The sequence below is a fragment of the Oreochromis niloticus genome, linkage group LG19 (genome assembly GCF_001858045.2).
Source record: "Oreochromis niloticus isolate F11D_XX linkage group LG19, O_niloticus_UMD_NMBU, whole genome shotgun sequence".
NCBI classification, from domain to species: Eukaryota; Metazoa; Chordata; class Actinopteri; order Cichliformes; family Cichlidae; genus Oreochromis; species Oreochromis niloticus.
Window position 1 is genome coordinate 10,191,110 of NC_031983.2, and position 17,370 is coordinate 10,208,479.

The window sequence follows — 17,370 nt, forward strand, 5'->3', positions numbered from 1 at the left end:
GCATTATATCCTGGCATGTTCCTGAACTAATAACTCTGTGAACTGAGACAGGTGCTGCGTCCTCTGATATGATGCAGGAGGATATATAAATTCAAACGATCCACCTATCTCAATCATAACCACTCTGACTGCAGCAGAATGATCGTCACTCTGTATCTCTCAGCACTGCTGAGCTCCACAGTTGCCTGGGGGGTATGCATGACATGACGTAGATCAAGCGATTCATCTTTATCCTTTAAAGCTCTCTACATATTTGGGTGAGACGATTTCTTCCATTTAACTCTTTTTTTTTAGGGAGTGAGGAGCATGTGGAGTGAAGGGAATCCAAGGAATGAGTCCGGAGGTGGAGGTGGTGAAAGGTGCTCCTGTGACGCCTTCCTGCCTGGTTCAACTTTTCCTGTAGGTGATCTGGTGGTGATAGAGCAGACCGCAGTGGAGATCTCACGTGAACTGGAGCTGGAAATGGGCAAGGTATTTATTCATAAGGGAACATGTGCATTAAAAGATTACATAATTGTGACAAAAAACATTTTTGAATGTTTTTTTCCCAATTAAATTTCAGCTGGGGGAATATGAAATCAAGGTGACAGAATATGCAGAAAAGATCCTAAAAGTGACAGCAGAAATTGAAAAAATGGAGGAGAATCCTGATGGCTACAGTGAAAGTGAACGGAATGAGATAAAGATTGAGATTAAACAAGTGGAGGCCTTGATTATAGACCTGCAGCTCTCCATCAACGGCTCCACTGCTGTCCTTAAATCCCTGCGTGTACAGGTAAGTCCCGAGCTGAAGGTGTTTTAAAAGCCAGCAGAAGCAGTGGAGATCCATTGTGTTATCTCTCAGATTACAGTCATGGTGGAGACCCTGAACAGGCTGGAAAAGACCTACGACAAGAATTTAATTCTGGTGACACGCCGAGAATACCTTAAGGTGCAGCTGCAACTAGAGGAGTGTGAGAGACGCCACCAGGAGCTTTTCTACCCCAACATTGGTAAGCTCACTTATACCATCATTCCAGTTGTAATCCCTGTTTTTGTGATTACGGCCTAATTTTCCTCTCCTTCTGCAGGTTCATGTGCACACACTGGTATCACCAAGCTCAGCAAACCCATAGTAAGCCAACTGAATGCCCATCTAAACGCTGGCTACAAATTTGGTGGATGGGGGAAAGATTCAAAACCTATTCCAGACAGAGAGTCCATGTACTGGTACTCTGGGTATACAGGTGCCTCCATTATTGACATCAGGTTCTACACTAACTACAAGAACCTCATTTTAAGAAACCACTTTCAGCATCACAACTTACAAACCAGTTGGCGTGGCACAGGAACCAATTTTATCTTCCGTGACAATACTCTGTATTATCAGATCAACAACCCGTTTGGGTTAGCTAAACTGAATTTCACCACAATGGCATATGAGTCCAGGGTGATCCCCAAGGCTAGTTCAGGCTTCTCTTATGCTTACTTCTCCAATCAGAACTTTGACTTTGCTGCCGATGAGACCGGGCTGTGGGTGACCTATTCCACACAGCAGTCTGCCGGTCGGATGGTCATTGCTAAAATAGATGAGGCGTCTTTTGGGATAGAGGAGGAAATGGAGACTAGTATCTACAAGCCGGGTGTGAGCAATGCCTTCATGGTTTGTGGCACTTTGTATGCAGTCAGGACAATCGATACCATCACTGAAGAGATATTTTACAAGTATGACACTAAAACCAAAGAGGAAACTTACATCAGTATTCCCTTTGAGAGGTTCCAGGAGAAGTACTCCAACCTGCACTACAATCCCACTGACCAGAAGCTCTACATGTACAATGATGGCTACTATGTCCAGTACCACCTGTGGTTTAACCACACAGCTGCGGCTACGGCCACCACGCCGCCACAAGTTCTTTTAACCTAAATTGAAGATCTGATATTTTCTGAAGTATCACATCATAAGAATGAACCAACTATTGTCTCATCTTGTCGAGTAATGAGCTCCTAATCCTTCTTGATTGTTAATAAATGATTTCAAGCATCACACAAGTGTCATGAGTGTCTTTTTTTGTGAACTTTGAAAACTAAAACAGAATTAAAATAAAAATGGTTCTTAATTGTACTTTCAAAAACGTCTATTCTATTCTACTGTAGAGGTAATATCTGTTGTTTTAGTTAGTTTGCTAACTATTAATACAATATTTGTAATTATTATAACTTCCCTGACAAATCATTGATAGGCATGTCTAGAAGAGTGTGTCCACTGTTTCAAAAACTTATATTTTTATTGTAACACCTGTACTAATTTTCCTAAATCTTGCCTCAGATGTGTGCCCTCTATTCAGTAAAATTTAAAAAGATTAAAAAAACAAAACAAAAAACTAACACTGAAACTGATCTAAACTCAACTAAACATTTTCCCACAATAAAAATTAAACTCAAACGTGGAAATCCATCCTGGAAATTCAAATTATGCAGAATTAGAAACAAAATGTCAAAATGAAATAAAAATAAAACTTACTTGAACATACAAAACTATAACATCTGTGTTGACTGCAGTCATAAATGATCTAACTGAACCACTGTATGCATGTCTGCATTTAAAGTGCAATGGAATAATCATCCTGTATGTGCAGTAACTTGACTAAAAACTGCTACAGTGGCAGTCAGAGAATACATCCTACCCCATGTCCAATGATGATTCCTACACGGACTCCTCTCCCACACCTCATCCCCAATTTGCAAACCCAGCTCCTCCCATGCATTCTTCAAAAAGTCAGATTTAGAATTCAAATACTCTGGAAAAACATTCACAAAACCAGAAACCAACTTGTTAAAGTTCGGGGAGCCCAGAAGGAGCTTAAAAATTGGTCCCTCTTCTGGAAGAGATGGAAAGTTTAAAATACCCTGACGAACATAGTTTCTTATCTGTAAATATCGAAAAAAAAAAAATGTGACTCAGGGAGAGAGAACTTATTCTGCAATTGGGTAAATGAGGCACCCAATACAGGGTTCTATTCCTGCATATAACAAACGTGATCCCACCTTGCACTGAACTTTGTCGTGTTTACATATCCTTACAAAATAAACTAGAGGGCATTCTTAGGCATACATGGGATGGAGACATTCAGACTTGAAACCACATAAATAATAAAAAAAGATGAATATTTCTCACACCTGGTATTGTTTCACCTCATGAGTCTTTGTGCAAGTCCATGTTTGTATCTCATCATGAAATCAAGTCGTCCCAAAACTTTACAGGTGTGAACACCAAGTCTGAAGATTGTTCAAGAACTCATTAGAATTGTCATTGGGAGATTGTCCCTTGGCATTTTTCCCCTGCTCAGTGTTTTTCAGTTTTTCTAATATGACAAATAGCAGGGGTTTTTTTTTGTGAAAACATATTTAAGAGTTCAAAAATATGTGAAATAAACAAACAAATAAATAAATAAAAGCCCCATAAATATGTTTGTGTGTCAAAGCAAGAAAGGCAGAAATCATTTAGTCCATATAGTGAACTAGTTCACAGTGAAGTGCTACCACACACTAACAGGCAAAATCTCCCATAGCTGTTCAACAAAAAAGACCTTAATGAGAGTAAACATTTGAAATTGTTACAGGAAAAAAAAAACTTCTAAAAAGTTGAACTAAATCCAAAGGGCTTCAGTTACTTGAAATTCTTTCTTTGAGTGACGTGATCATGTCTGATATAGAAAATAGTTTTGGTAGACTTGGTACATTTGGTAACTGCAAAGCCCAAACTGACTGATTCACACATACTTCATCTAATGATCCAGTGAGTCTTTCTGCCCTCAGAGGTTTCTGCCATGAGAGCAGTGGGTTTATCACTTGTCTCTGCTCGTTTACAGTCTTCAATTACTGCCTTCTTTATTGATTTTCAATCACTCACAATCAGCTTTTTACAAGAAAATGCATTCGAGTATCATCTGCCTTTTATTAATAAATTTAAACTCTAATGCTATTTAATGAGGAAATCTTTAAACCAGCATTTTGATTCAGATGATGATTCAGATGAGTTTGTCATACAGTGATTTTATTGGGCTGAGTCAGCATTTAATTCAACGTTCCTTGTGGCAAAACACTTCGTTTCCACAAACTACGGTGTTCAAAAACTCCACCCAAGTCACTTGCAATTACTGGCATAGATGGAGAAGTATAAGTTGCTCCATTTTAATGGACTTGTGATTTCACACTTTTAGGACAATGTTCTAAAAAACCTTTATGACTTACAGCAATCTACTCCTAAAAAAAGTCGTGTTTGCCTTTGTGCAAACAGGACACAGGATCATAGAATGAATACTTGTCCAAATTGTCAGGTCATAAACATAACAACACAGCAGAAACACATGCTGTGCTTCTCATCCGCACCCCACATTTGTATTAAACGTGACGTGGTGGATTCCTCTGTGCTTGTCATAAGCAAACAAATAAAATGCCTGAGTGTATGTTGGACTAAGATAATAAATTTGTGAAGAGAGAAGGTGTTTAAGATGGTCTGATAAGAGCTACCTTTAAAAACCCTCTGAGAAAGCCACGGAGAAAACCTTTGAGAGATGAAGAGAGACACAATGTTGCCAGCTCTTCTGCTGCTGCTCCTGCCAGCCCTCAGCCCTGTTTTGGCCTGGATTGTAAGTGCCTTTACTTTTCTATTAAAGCATGCAGGCACAATGATCAGATATGTCTCTTTAATGTTTTTTTGTTTTGTTTTTTTTTTAAAATTTTAGCCAGTGGAGGACTGGGAGTCTGGAAATGTAACGGCATCAGTGAGTGAGTCAGGTCAGTGTGTTTGCCATGTTTTTCTGCCTGACACAACCTTCCCTGCTGACCGGGTTGAGCACATGCAAGAAGTCACTAAAGATCTGATGTTGGAAGTGGAAATCCAAATGAACAAGGTGCAGTAGGACTAAATAATTATGTGACATTTGAAAGCATATGCTGTAGTAACACATAAACATTGCTTTTTTCACCCTTCCAGATAGTGGGATTTGAGGCTAAGCTGGAGGTCTACCTGCAGGACCTAACTGAGCTGACAATTAGAGTGAACATACTGGAAAGCAGTCCTGACAAATACATCAAGCTGGACTTTGAGCTGCTCAGGATTGAGCTGAGAGAATTTGAGGCTCTGGTATCTCAGCTCAAAAACTCTCTCAACTCCTCCTCACCCATATTTGACAGCCTGTACACTGAGGTGAAAACTGCTTTTGAACTTACATGCAAATGACTTATTTTTAAGAGCACCTAATTTATGTGTCTGTCTTTCTGTGTGTTTTTAGATCCACAACATGAGCCTCATTGTGAACCAGCTGGAGAGTTATGACGAGAGCAACCTGGCGGTGTTCCGCATTGAGCTGGCTAAGCTGCAGAAGAAGCTGGAGGACTGCCAGACGGAGCAGGAGCTCATCAGTCCAGATATTGGTAAAGCTACTGCCTTGGCTGGATTAACGCTGGTGTACAGTTTTGACATTACTAATCATTTTAAACATGTTTATTTTTCTCTTCAGGTAACTGTAATCACACAGGAATCTTGGCCCTCAGCAAGCCAATGGTGCTTCAGCTGAATGCTCAGCTGAGCCCAGGTTACATTTATGGGGGCTGGGGAAAAGACTCTAAACCTCTTCGAGGTTCTGAGTCCATGTACTTCTATGGTGCATACAGCTCCCCTTCAATCAGTGACTTTTACTTGTACTCTAACTATGATAAGCTGATTTTGAGGTCTGCATTCAAAAACCATCGCACACCAAGCGGATGGGCAGGGCTTGGCAGCAATTTCGCTGTTCGCAGTAACAGCCTGTACTATCAGCGCAACTCACCTCTCAGTATGGCCAAACTGAACCTGACCAGTTCCACATACGACTACAGAGTTATCTCAGCCGCTAGTTCAAAGTTCTCTTACAGTTACTCAGCCAGTCAGTTCTTAGACTTTGCAGCTGATGAAAATGGACTGTGGGTAATGTATGCTTCAGAGGCAAGCAAAGGGAAAATTGTCATTGCTAAGATAGACGAAAAATCTTTTGGCGTTGAAGATGAGTGGAATACTGGTGTGTATAAGGAGATGGTGGGTAATTCTTTCATGGCCTGTGGAGTTATGTATGCCACCAGGTCAGTGGATGTTGCCACAGAGGAGATTTACTACGCATTTGACACCAAGACCAAGGAGGAGAAACACCTCAGCATTCAGTTCCAGAAGTTCCAGGACAAATACACCAACCTGGACTACAACCCCACCGACCAGAAACTCTACATGTACAACAATGGATATTATGTGTCCTATAATGTGAAATTTGACAAAGAATAATTTTATCTCTCGGTCATCTGCCGTATTGTGATTGATACGAGTCTTCTGTAATCTCTTTTCCCATGGCTAAAGCCCTGTTTTTTCTGTGATGCATTGGCTTTTGGCTATCTTTTCCTGAATAAAATCAAACTGAAGCATTCAAATAAAGTGAACTGTCTCAATTGTCTATACACCTGAATTATATCATTATGAAATTATGCCACACAAATTTAGTTTCAGATTTAAAATAGTTCTAGATAATCAAATGAAACAGAAAAAAATGCATGAATTTGATAAAATAATTCTTACTGTAGTCAGATAAACATTTTTGCACACAAGTCCTTATTGAATAGAAAAACATGAACCAAAATATGACAAACAGGCATACAGTGGTGCACATTTATCCAGTGTTCACATGTTAAACAGGGTTTTAAATAACTGTGTGCTCTATCTGTGGCTGGGCATTAAGACTCACAATCAGAATTTAACATGCGCATAAAGTTCAGTAAAAAATGTGATTTTACTGCAGATTAATCACTTTAGCTTTCATTGATCAAAGTGAACTAATTGAGCAGTTCTTTCATGTAACTGGAGAGTTTACAGGAGTTTAAAGGAGATAATAAACTTTTATAAACTGCAACTGGAGATAAACTGTTATCATGTAATGTAAATTAACATATATACACACATTTCACAGAAAACCACAGCTTCTTACAGGATTTACTTTCTGATACTAAAAACGCAAGTTTCTCACCATAAGTACTAAGATAAAGATTTGCCATAATCATCTTTTATTTCAGTTTTTTTCATACATCAGATTAAATAAAGAAAACAAACAACAGGAACCCTGTCATGGATCATAGACCTGTAGTAGTTCAAGGATAGTATACATAATGCACATGTGCACTAATCTCAAGGGTCAGTGATGCTGTTCTAGTAAAATGTTTATGGCCGTGAAATGATGTCACATGGTTTAGCTAAGATAATAAGAGGGTTATTAGACTACAGATAACAGCAGCTGTCACATCTGAATACGTTAGAAGCTCTTCAAGCAAGAGCGCAACTGCTTTGTCTTTAATGCTGCTTTTTCAATAAAATAGAAATACAAAAGACAACAACTGTGTACATGCCTGTAACTGTAGGAAACGGTATGTATGTCACCAGGCCAGACACTTTGAAGTTCTACTACCTATGACACTGAGGGAAGTGAGAATCATCTTACAGATATTTCAGGAGAAATTTGTCAGCTTGCATACAATCCCACTAATCAGAGGACCTACAAACACAGTGACATCATGGTTCCTATCATGAAACATTCAACACCCGGGCATCTTCTTGGTCTCCTGTATTGTGATTGTCATAAATGATGTCTTACATTTAGGCTAATGGATTAAAATCAAAGTTTATCATTCAACTGAGTTATTTTGCTTCAGTCTGAATTAAAATAAAATAAAATTTGATTTAATTGTGGATGGGTAAAAAAAAAACTCTGCGGTGACTAATACCCCTCCCCTTTTGGATAAGGTTACAGCATTTGATCTTATGCCCATCTTTCTCCCCTTTCTTCCAGGGACATGCTGGAGTTTCCTCCCACTTCCGTAACCCAATCCCTCCCTTGGGTGGGTGAGGGGGTGGGGGAGGACTTGCCTTTGTGCTCTGGTTGGAGCCTGGCTCCATCTGGTACCAAGTACCCACCGAGACCCAGCAGCTTATCAATTCTAAACAGGAGGAACCTTTCATTAGATGTACATGGTCGACATTTAAAAAAAATAAAAATAAAAAATCGATTGTTATATAAAATGAATAATTTTAAATGTGCTTCGTAGATATGAGTAAAATCCATCATTTTAAATAAATAAATAAATAAATCTGGGCTGAAAATAGCCTTCAGTCAGTCAACACAAATACAGCACTGTCTCTTTAAATCCCCTAGCATCTGTCAGGATGACTGGAGGGAAGTGGTCTCTGTGTGTGGAACGGTACCCTAAAGTGACATCATGCTCAGCCAATCAGCAGCCTTGCCTGAGCTCTCTCCTCCTGTACTGCTTGTGGGATGATGTGTTCTGGTTGCTAAAGACACGGGCTGCTGCTGCTGCTGATGCTGCTGCTGGGGCGGAGGGTCCAGGCCATGCTCGCCTTGCATCAGGTACACAGCGTGCATTTGTGCGGGTTACACGTGTTTTCTGTGGTGTTAGTGCACTTATGTATCATGATACACTGCTAGCTCACTGGCTATGAGGTAATTGTTGTGAAGATGATGGATTATAATGGAGGAGACTGCAGATGGGTCTGTGTGGCTCACACTTCTGATGATGACGCCTCCACGGCTGGATGGGGTGTGTATGGCTCTGATGTTTCAGTGTAGACTGAACTGGAGGATGAGGGGGGGATATAGGATTTTCATATATTTTCATATATAGCTTCCGCATGCAGCCAGGCAATTCATTCATGTAATGTTATAAATGGCATACTATAAATGTAATCAAGCCTCTTGTTAGCACATACTTTTTTGCTCCTTGGAAGTGTCATGTGATTTGTATAACCGTGGGAGTCGATTACCCCAGTTTTTATAGCATGTACAGTTTGGAATCCTTGTGTTTACACCTTTTCTGGGCAAGCCTTTGCATTTTTATCATGTTTTAAGGAAAAAATATTGCATTTATGAGACATACAGCTATGAGCCTCAGTGCTCTGAGTCATCTCTCTGTCATCTTGGACATTTTCTGCTCTGCTTCTTTCCATTCATCACAAATAGAAGAGCAAAGCCTGCACTCACTTCCTGTTCTGCTCTGACGGTTAACTCTTTGCTTGTGCTCGCTCAGATGATCATGCCTTGCTGCAGGGACCCACGTTTTGGAGTCACTGGGAGCAGACACGCTCTGATTCCAGTGATCACGGGCAGAGATGAGCCCTGCTGTTGATAAGACTGAAGAGCAAAGGTAAACTGAACGGTTGTGTTGTTTTAATATCATTTTAAAAGCCTCACAGCAGCAGTGTGATTACCTTACCCAAGTTTTATATTCAGTTTCTGTTTCTATGATTAGGCAGTTTGCTCATATCCCAACTATATTTGAATTTAGTTCCATTTATTTAAGAGTAAAATCTAACTTTCCCTGTTATGCACAGGCCCAGCTGGACCTTGACGGGTCCAAAACAAGACAGTGATGGCAAAAAGAGATTACTTGGTGGAGGCGGCCAAGCAGATCCGCATGGCACTGGACAGTGAGGTGAATGAGGACTATGAGGCAGCTTTCAGTTACTACAAGAACGGCGTGGACCTGCTGCTAAATGGGGTTCAATGTAAGTGGAAAATATCCGGTCTCTTTTCTGTGTGACAGAGTGAATAGGGAACATGGAAATGCATGTTTGCACAAGACATGTGATGGGAAAATGTGAACAAGTATAAAAACAGGAAGTCATAAACCAAAGGTTAAGCACAGATTTGCTTGCTGGTCAAATATTTTAGGTGTGTGCTGCTGTTTCATAGATCAAAGATACTTTGTGGCATTTAATATATTCCCAAAGCCAAGGTTTTACCCACTTTTACTGGTGTGAGACTGAGTTTAATTGTTTTGCAGTGGATCCGAACAAGGATCGTCGGGAGGCTGTGAAGAGGAAAACAACCCAGTATTTGAAGAGAGCAGAAGAAATCTTTATAACACATCTACAGGATAACCTGGGAAAAGGGAGCTCTCATTTAGGGGTAAAACAATCATCCTTTGCTGCTTTTAAGAGAAGAAAAAAGTCATCTTGTTTGGTAATCTGTGTGCAGGGTTGTAACATATTTAAGCTCAGCATTCCTTGCTTGTACTCTTCTCAAAGGACAAAACATTTAGTGCCTACTATCACAAACCAAGTTTCAAATTCTTACTTGAGATCTGGTTGATTTCTGTGTCATCAGGGCTACAGCAGTCTGAGGTTCCGTCCAATCAGACACCTGAGTTCACCCGTGGAGGATCTGGAGATGTGTAAGGTTGTGGGTGTGGCTGACAAGGTATGAAAGACTTGTTTTAATTTTGATTTTTATTGTTTCTTTTGCCTTTTTGCACTCCTTGTAGTACACAGTGAAAGTGTCAATGATCAACTGCGCTCCAACCTCGAGACTTGCTGTAATAATTTACCTGCTTTTATGTGGAAGACTAAAGGTGTTATTTCTCATTCTTAAGGTCCTGATTGTGCAAAGTATGGTCAACAAGGAGACATTTGTGGTAAAGGTGAGTGTGCGCTCTATAGTAGCCAGTTAATCAACAAAATTATACGTATAAAAAACACATCCATTGGCCAACATGTGTCCACAGATAGTTGAGATGATTTGAGGGGGAGGGTTGCTGTCTAGCAGCAACACCGTTGTTGTATTCTGTTGCAGGCTAGTCGATGCTGATTGTCTCCCAGAGTATCACTCCACATTAATCAAGCCTAAGAGCTCTCACCCTTTTAGCCAGTGCTAGTGCACCTCATATTTCAGTGTACAGATAGACATTGCAGCAGACAGGCACTTGGACCTAAAGGGCAAGCAGTGGTTAATCTACACCTGAATGAGTAATAATGCACCTGCGTCTTTCTCCGTCTAGAAAATGCTAATTTATATATAACTATATGAGTCATGCTCATTATGTTCCAGAGCCTGGTTAAATCTAGCTGGGAGAGCAGGGACCAGCCAACCATCATTCCTCAAGGGGTGCCATACATGGTTAAGCTGCTAAGATATTACGTCAGCGAGGATGCTGTGTATCTGCATTTGGAGCATGTCAAAGGTGAGCATTTAACCACTGCTCTCACTGCTGCTGGAAAAATGTGGATGGATTTTTGGTAACAATAATGGAGTGTAATATAGAGGGTTTTTTTCTTTTGTTTTTTGCATTGCTCCTTCTCTGTAGGTGGGAGGCTTTTCTCCAAGCTGCATAAACTGAGGAACGAGAAGGCCAAGGAACACCCAGAATGCTTCGCTTCTCGCCATCATAACACCAAGCTGAAGACCAGCCGGACCTCACCTGCAATCAGCGCAGACTACCAGCAGAGCAGAAGTGCAGCGGTGATTCCTGAGAAACTAAACGACGAAAGCCCCGACGCAGACTTTCCTACCTCGTGGGATGAGACGCAGCAGCGACTGGAGAGCTGCGGGACTCACTCCTACATCGAGGAGACGGGTTGCCTGCAGAACACACGCTCGGCGGCGTCTTTTTACACCAAGCTTGATCGGCTCACTCTGCTGTCTGGCCCGACGAGGACACAGGTCAAAACTCACATCCATCCACCAGCTCCTAGTTTGTGTTTGCACTCCAGCGAAACTCAGGAAAAGCCAGCTCTTCCTCTCTCCTGCGCTCGTGTCAGTCAAGCTCTCGACGTCATGTCGGAGCTCCATAAAAAGAAACCTGGAATGGGGCTGATAGAGTGCAGCTCCGAATTCGAAGTGGCTTGGAAAGCTGCGGATCCAGTGCACAACTGTGAGAAAACAAACCCCTATGCAGTGACTGACACTGATTTATCCCTAGAACGAACTGCACCTCATACGAATCAGGACTCGTTTATTAAAGCAGGGTCACAAAACGGTGAAAATGTTTTGAGTTCTAGTCCTGCCATCTTGCATCTTCCTCTTCATTGCCAAACCCAGATCCATGGCAGGGCTTCATGGGATATGAATGGCTGTCCCCAGGGGTCTGTTTTAGGTGTAAACTCAGCAGAATTAAACACAAAGCAGGAAGGCAGCAGTCCCACTGTGGAAGAAAGAAATGGAATGGTAGTTATCAGAAGCACAGACAGAGTAGTATTTTCTGACCACACAGATACACAGATCACCTCGGACAGTTCTTGGCCTTCCTCAGCTCCCCTCTGCCTCAGTGTTACAGAAAAAAAGCACATGTTTTCCAGGGTTCCCTTGGCTTTTTCAGGGCTCAGTAATAAAGGGGAAGCCTGCTCAAGTGAGGCAAAAGAAGGGGTAGAGGAAGCCCGTGAGCTGCTAAGCCCTGGAGAGAAGCGTGCACCAACAACAAAGGGATCATCTGTAGGCTGGTTCTCCTCTAGCCCTCATGATGCCCCGCCCAACAGGAAGCGAGAGGATGTGGATGGTTTTGTAAAACCAGAAAGACCAGATGGTGAAAGAGAAGACCAGATCATAGAGGTGGATGGCTGGTGCCATCTGCCTCGGTTCCCTATCAAGTCGCCCGGGGCTGCAGATAAGGCCATGCAGACCTGTTGGGGGCTTCCTGAGAATGAAGTGAGCATCTGGGGGGCACAGATCTTGTTGGCCCTGGAGAGTTTGCATCAGCAAGGCATTCTGTGTCGGGATCTTAACCCTAGAAATGTTCTGCTCACTAGCAACGGTAAGGCTATCAAATCTAGCAACTGTGAAAGACCACATGAAAACCCCCCAATTTGTGCTGTATTTGAGTTTAACTTGCTATATTGTTTTCACAGGAAAGGTGTGTTTGACGTTCTTCAGCCAGTGGAGTGAGGTTCAGTCAGAGATCAGCTCCAAAGCCATGGAACAGATGTACTGTGCTCCCGGTAAGACTTCACTCTGAGCTGGCACCCTTGCTTACTCCTTAGCATAAACTGCCACCTAGTGGCAATGTCCATTTGGTCCGCTTTGTCCTGCACAAGAAGTCGGGTACTTCATGGTAAGTGGAGAGGTCTCTATATATCACTTTTATACTCTTCTTATACAAAACACCTTCACACAAGGACATTTTTCTACATCTAAGTGCTCTCTGTCTAACATTCACACTGTGATCCAGCATCAGAACAAACTCAGAGGTTCAGTGTCGTGCCCAAAAATACAGCCTGGAGCAGCCAGGGATCAAACCACCAACGTTCCAATTAGGAAATTGGCCACTCTATTGGCTGAGCCACATTCACTCAGCTGTAGAGCCTTTTAAATTCATCTCAAACAACTCAAGTGATTGAGATGAATTCATTGCAAGTGAATATAAAGCGATGACAAGAAACACACCTTCAGGGAACATCAGTGATACTGAACTCAGCTCAGCTCGATGTTTGTTGACAGAAATTGGCGGAGTGTCCCGGATCACAGAGTCTTGCGATTGGTGGAGTCTTGGGGCTTTGCTGTTTGAACTTCTTACAGGAATGGTAAGCTAAACGCTCTCAAAACATATTAATAATGTAACAGTCTGCAATTTTTAAATTTTGTAAGTTTTGTACCATCCCTGCAAAATATTGGTTCTGACTCTCCCGCAGCCTTTGTGGCAGCTCCATCCAGCAGGAATCCACTCCCACACTCAGCTGCTCATCCCCGACCACCTGAGCACCGCGGCAGCTTCTCTGCTTACCGAGGTTAGAGTTAAGGGTTGAAACACCTGCTTTTGTTATAAAGAGTGTATTGAATTTAATATTTTTTTTAAAACTGTGTTTGCACTCATATTCACCTACAGTTGCTCCAGTTCGATGCTGGTTATCGCCTGGGCTCTGGAGGTGGGGGTGTAAGCGACATCAAATGTCATCCCTTCTTCAATGGAGTTTCCTGGAAGGCTCTGAGCTGCTAGCAGGAGATGATCCCTGTGTGTTACACTGGACTTGAAACACTGGGCTGAATCCGAGCATCCTAACGTGGCCCTAACAGTTGTAGCACTGCATACTGGTTTCATTTGAATTTTGTGCTTCCCAAAGAAATATGACAAAATAAAAACTGAAACAAAAATGGTGAACTGTCACATACACAGTGAAACAAGATGGATTATTTTAAACCCTTGAGATGTAACTAAATATATATTTGATGTAATTTTGATAGCTTTACAAGTTCAGTATCACCGTGCATGAAAACTGATGCCAACTAAACCTAACATGTGACAATTGAAAAAATTACTAATTTTGGATTACTTGATGTAGAAAAACAATAATGAAGAATGAATAAATAGGCAATAAATTGTTACATCTTTTTTGGATATCCCTTCCTGTTATAACGCCTTTGTCATTTTGGGTTATCAATAATAAATAGGCCATTACTGCTTCCAAAGATTGGCACAATTTTAGGTTTTGGTATATTTCAAATGAATTTTAAACTTTTTCAAATATGATTACATATAAAGTAGCCATTTGTGAAGTGGGACTCCCCAAAAGCTCTCCAGGGCTCATAAACAGGGACCCAAAACACCAGAAACTACATGCATAATACCTAAAATATATCATTTTGAACATGCATTCTCATACTAACCTTGATCCTAAAGTATCATAACATTAAATGATTACATCTCTAGATAGTGGCACATGAAAATATGAAAAGCATAGATTCATTAGGGTGTGGACTTCAAGTGTAAAGCTGTTGCAGATTTTGTAAAATCCCAGCTGTACAGGGTTTAGGATTAAACATATTTTAGTAGCGGCTATGGTGCTAAACACTTTTTAAAGACAGATAAGGGTTTTTATTGTGCTTCCAAGTTCACTCCATAGCTGTGGACCTCCACAGGCCACTCTGAAACTTACATTTAAGTTGACATTTCCTTCCCTTCAGGAGTTGGGTTTCCTTGGTGTACATTGGGATATGTTCACAAAGTCTGTAACTGAGTCTTAAGGCTGCACAATTTAAAACAACAGTAATACTATCAGGGATACATTAAACCTATTGAGATTAGATTTGCAGCAGTATGACTCGAAATGTACAGATATTGACATAGATACCTACACTCTCCGATCACTTTGTTAGGTAAGCCTGTTACACTGCAAATTAGCCCAAACATTAAACTGATAAGCCAATCATGTGGCAGCAATTCAGTGCTTTTAGGCATGAAGACGTGGTCAAGTTCAAACCAAGCATCAGAATGGGGAAAATAAAGGTGGGTTAAGTGACTTTGAACATGGTGCAGTTATTGGTGACACGGGGGCTAGTTTGAGTATCCACAGTGGCCTCCACAGTTACCAGATCTCAGTCCAATAGACCTCATTTGTGATGTAGTGGAATGAAAGATTTGTGTCATGGGTGTGCAGCAGCCTTGTGATGCTATCATGGCAGTATGGACCAAAGTCTCTGGGAAATGTTTCCAGCATCTTGCTGAATCTATGTCATGGGGAATTAAGCCAGTTCTTAAGTTGAAAGGAGTCTCTACCCATTCTTAGCAAGATGTACCTAATAAAGTGGCCAGTGAGTGTATGTTCAGAAACTAGGATAAACAAGTTATTTACAACAGATGGTATTGCCCCCACAGAGACAGATTATGAGTCAGTTTAAGAGAGGACAACAGCATAAATCCACTGGGGTAAGTTTGACAAGATGCTTAGAAAAAACTACCAAACAAGCACCTCGTATTCATGTTATTATAAAAGTACTTATTTTACACTATATTTTAAAGGCACAGAGAGCTCACATCAATGTTGAGCAATATTTTTTAGCCCGAACTCTTCCACGGCAAGCATTTTTAATTTCTCTTTGATATTTGGGCATATTGGGACCTGATGAATGTAAAAACAAAGAATTACCACTTTTTTTTTTTTTTACCTGATTTTTGTTTCTAAGAAAAATGAGAGCCACATATGAGGATATTCGTTTAAAATTTTGACTGAAAAGTAGCAGTATAATGTCCTCATAAGTGGATATCAGGCCATTGTAGAGCAAAATTGAGTATTTTGGTCTAAATAACCCAAAAATGTGATGTCCACATATGTGGACAGCAGGTCCTAGGAGGTTAATGTAGCCTTATCTAATTTTCTGGTTGGTTACATTTAAACCAGAAGTGTTTTATTTTAAATCATGAGTCACTTGAAGCGCAACTTGATCTCAAATGAGTCAGAAATGTAAAACTACTCTGTGTTTTTCCTCTAGCCGGTGCCTTTAGGGGTCAACACAGCAGATCATTGTCTTCTGTCACACAAGTCCTTCTCATGTGCTCCTCCACTACATCATTAATCTTCTCTGTGGTCTCTCCTCCCACTGCCTGGCTGCTCCAACTCCAAAATCCTTTGCCAACATTTCCCACTTTCTTTTAGTAGAATTACAACTGGATTCTAAAAAGTTCACATTAAATCAACCTTTAATTTACAAAACACATTAAGAGCTTGAGATGTCTTCAGAAAAATAACTGTAGTTACACCAGTGGTTCCCAAACTTTTTTTGCCAGGCCCCCTTTGTTCTACAAGAAACATGTTCGCGCCCCCCCCCCCCACCACCAACAAACGGAGATTATTTAAAACTCCTTTTTTTGCGTTTACGTGTGGACGAGAATTACAGAGTTCGTCACGCAACGTCAAAGGTATGTGCCTCTTTTCACGTCACGCTGTGCGCCACGTTATTGTTTACATGAGATGAATTGCAGAATGGCAGATAGAGACAAAGTACTGTTACTGTTAATCTGACTGTCTTCAGGTTTTACATGCTTACATATACACACGCAGTTACTGTCCCTGCATTTAGAAAGGCAGAGGCGTCACGGTGTAATTATTTTACATATAGTTGGGGTTTTTTTCCTGTGTAATAATATTCAACATTGCTGTCAGTACATTTTTCAAAAAATGTCTCTCTGTGCAAAATGGGTTCAAAAACAAAAACAGCTGTGGGATACTGTTTGTCCGTGATTTGAACAGGGGGAACAAATTACGGAAGGATCAGCCTGATATTATTTGTATCCCACTGTAACTTTACTGCATAAAGAGCTAACATGTCCAAAATGTCAGGAGTAGTTGGTGATTACAAGAAGTGTTTGTGAACTAAAAATCAAGAATGTTGGATACTGTTTGTCCGTGATTTGGAGAGCCCAGCGCTGCTTCCGACCCAGGGAAAACTAATTTTGCAGGGGAGGCCAAAGGGAAGATATGCTTCACCATATTTTCTAGTCTTTGGCTTGGAAGGAAGTTGGTTTGGAAACATATTTGGCGATGCTTCATCTCCTGCTTTGCGTTTGTGTGGGAGCCCCGTCAAAAACCTGTCCATTATGCTAGCAGTGTCCAAGCTTTCTTTCTTTTTTTTTCTTTTCATACCGCGCCTCCCCTGCAATGGCTCTGCGTCCCCCCTAGGGGGCGGGCCCCACACTTTGGGAACCTCTGAGTTACACAATGTGTCATTACAAAGGAACACTACTGTCATAACTCAAAGCAGTGTGTCAGCATGGCGCTTTGGCCTACAGAACTTTGTGCGTACTAAGGTAGGTCAT

The 17,370-nt window shown here is 41.1% G+C and overlaps 3 protein-coding genes across 4 annotated transcripts; all 3 read left to right on the top strand.

Annotated features, from left to right (window-relative positions):
- The first annotated feature begins 18 nt into the window (after positions 1–18).
- olfm4.1 (olfactomedin 4, tandem duplicate 1) lies at positions 19–2,017 on the top strand. The gene is made up of 5 exons (XM_013276255.3): positions 19–192; positions 295–471; positions 563–775; positions 845–992; positions 1,071–2,017. Exons 1-5 carry the CDS (start codon positions 139–141, stop codon positions 1,904–1,906), a joined length of 1,428 nt encoding a protein of 475 aa, XP_013131709.1. The 5' UTR covers positions 19–138; the 3' UTR covers positions 1,907–2,017.
- A 2,518-nt stretch (positions 2,018–4,535) lies between these two features.
- On the top strand, positions 4,536–6,434 carry olfm4.2 (olfactomedin 4, tandem duplicate 2). The gene is made up of 5 exons (XM_003453141.3): positions 4,536–4,631; positions 4,728–4,895; positions 4,979–5,191; positions 5,277–5,418; positions 5,505–6,434. Exons 1-5 carry the CDS (start codon positions 4,557–4,559, stop codon positions 6,296–6,298), a joined length of 1,392 nt encoding a protein of 463 aa, XP_003453189.2. The 5' UTR covers positions 4,536–4,556; the 3' UTR covers positions 6,299–6,434.
- A 1,835-nt stretch (positions 6,435–8,269) lies between these two features.
- Positions 8,270–14,162, top strand: rps6kl1 (ribosomal protein S6 kinase-like 1). 2 transcript variants are annotated; one of them, XM_005476903.3, is made up of 12 exons: positions 8,270–8,423; positions 9,100–9,216; positions 9,404–9,577; positions 9,856–9,980; positions 10,179–10,271; positions 10,444–10,491; positions 10,899–11,031; positions 11,155–12,597; positions 12,692–12,781; positions 13,281–13,363; positions 13,472–13,567; positions 13,666–14,162. In XM_005476903.3, exons 3-12 carry the CDS (start codon positions 9,442–9,444, stop codon positions 13,774–13,776), a joined length of 2,358 nt encoding a protein of 785 aa, XP_005476960.1. In that variant the 5' UTR covers positions 8,270–8,423; positions 9,100–9,216; positions 9,404–9,441; the 3' UTR covers positions 13,777–14,162. The 2 variants fall into 2 exon arrangements, with proteins under 2 accessions (XP_005476960.1, XP_025756822.1); XM_025901037.1 differs by lacking the exon at positions 8,270–8,423 and adding an exon at positions 8,438–8,613.
- Positions 14,163–17,370: the final 3,208 nt, after the last annotated feature.

Coding starts and splice junctions, on each gene's coding strand:
- olfm4.1 (XM_013276255.3), top strand. CDS start 139: ATGATCGTCACTCTGTATCTCTCAGCACTGCTGAGCTCCACAGTTGCC. Junction 776..844: donor TTAAATCCCTGCGTGTACAG/GTAAGTCCCGAG, acceptor GTTATCTCTCAG/ATTACAGTCATGGTGGAGAC. Junction 993..1,070: donor GCTTTTCTACCCCAACATTG/GTAAGCTCACTT, acceptor CTCCTTCTGCAG/GTTCATGTGCACACACTGGT.
- olfm4.2 (XM_003453141.3), top strand. CDS start 4,557: ATGAAGAGAGACACAATGTTGCCAGCTCTTCTGCTGCTGCTCCTGCCA. Junction 4,632..4,727: donor GCCCTGTTTTGGCCTGGATT/GTAAGTGCCTTT, acceptor TTAAAATTTTAG/CCAGTGGAGGACTGGGAGTC. Junction 4,896..4,978: donor TGGAAATCCAAATGAACAAG/GTGCAGTAGGAC, acceptor TCACCCTTCCAG/ATAGTGGGATTTGAGGCTAA.
- rps6kl1 (XM_005476903.3), top strand. CDS start 9,442: ATGGCAAAAAGAGATTACTTGGTGGAGGCGGCCAAGCAGATCCGCATG. Junction 10,492..10,898: donor AGGAGACATTTGTGGTAAAG/GTGAGTGTGCGC, acceptor ATTATGTTCCAG/AGCCTGGTTAAATCTAGCTG. Junction 13,568..13,665: donor CAGCTTCTCTGCTTACCGAG/GTTAGAGTTAAG, acceptor ATTCACCTACAG/TTGCTCCAGTTCGATGCTGG.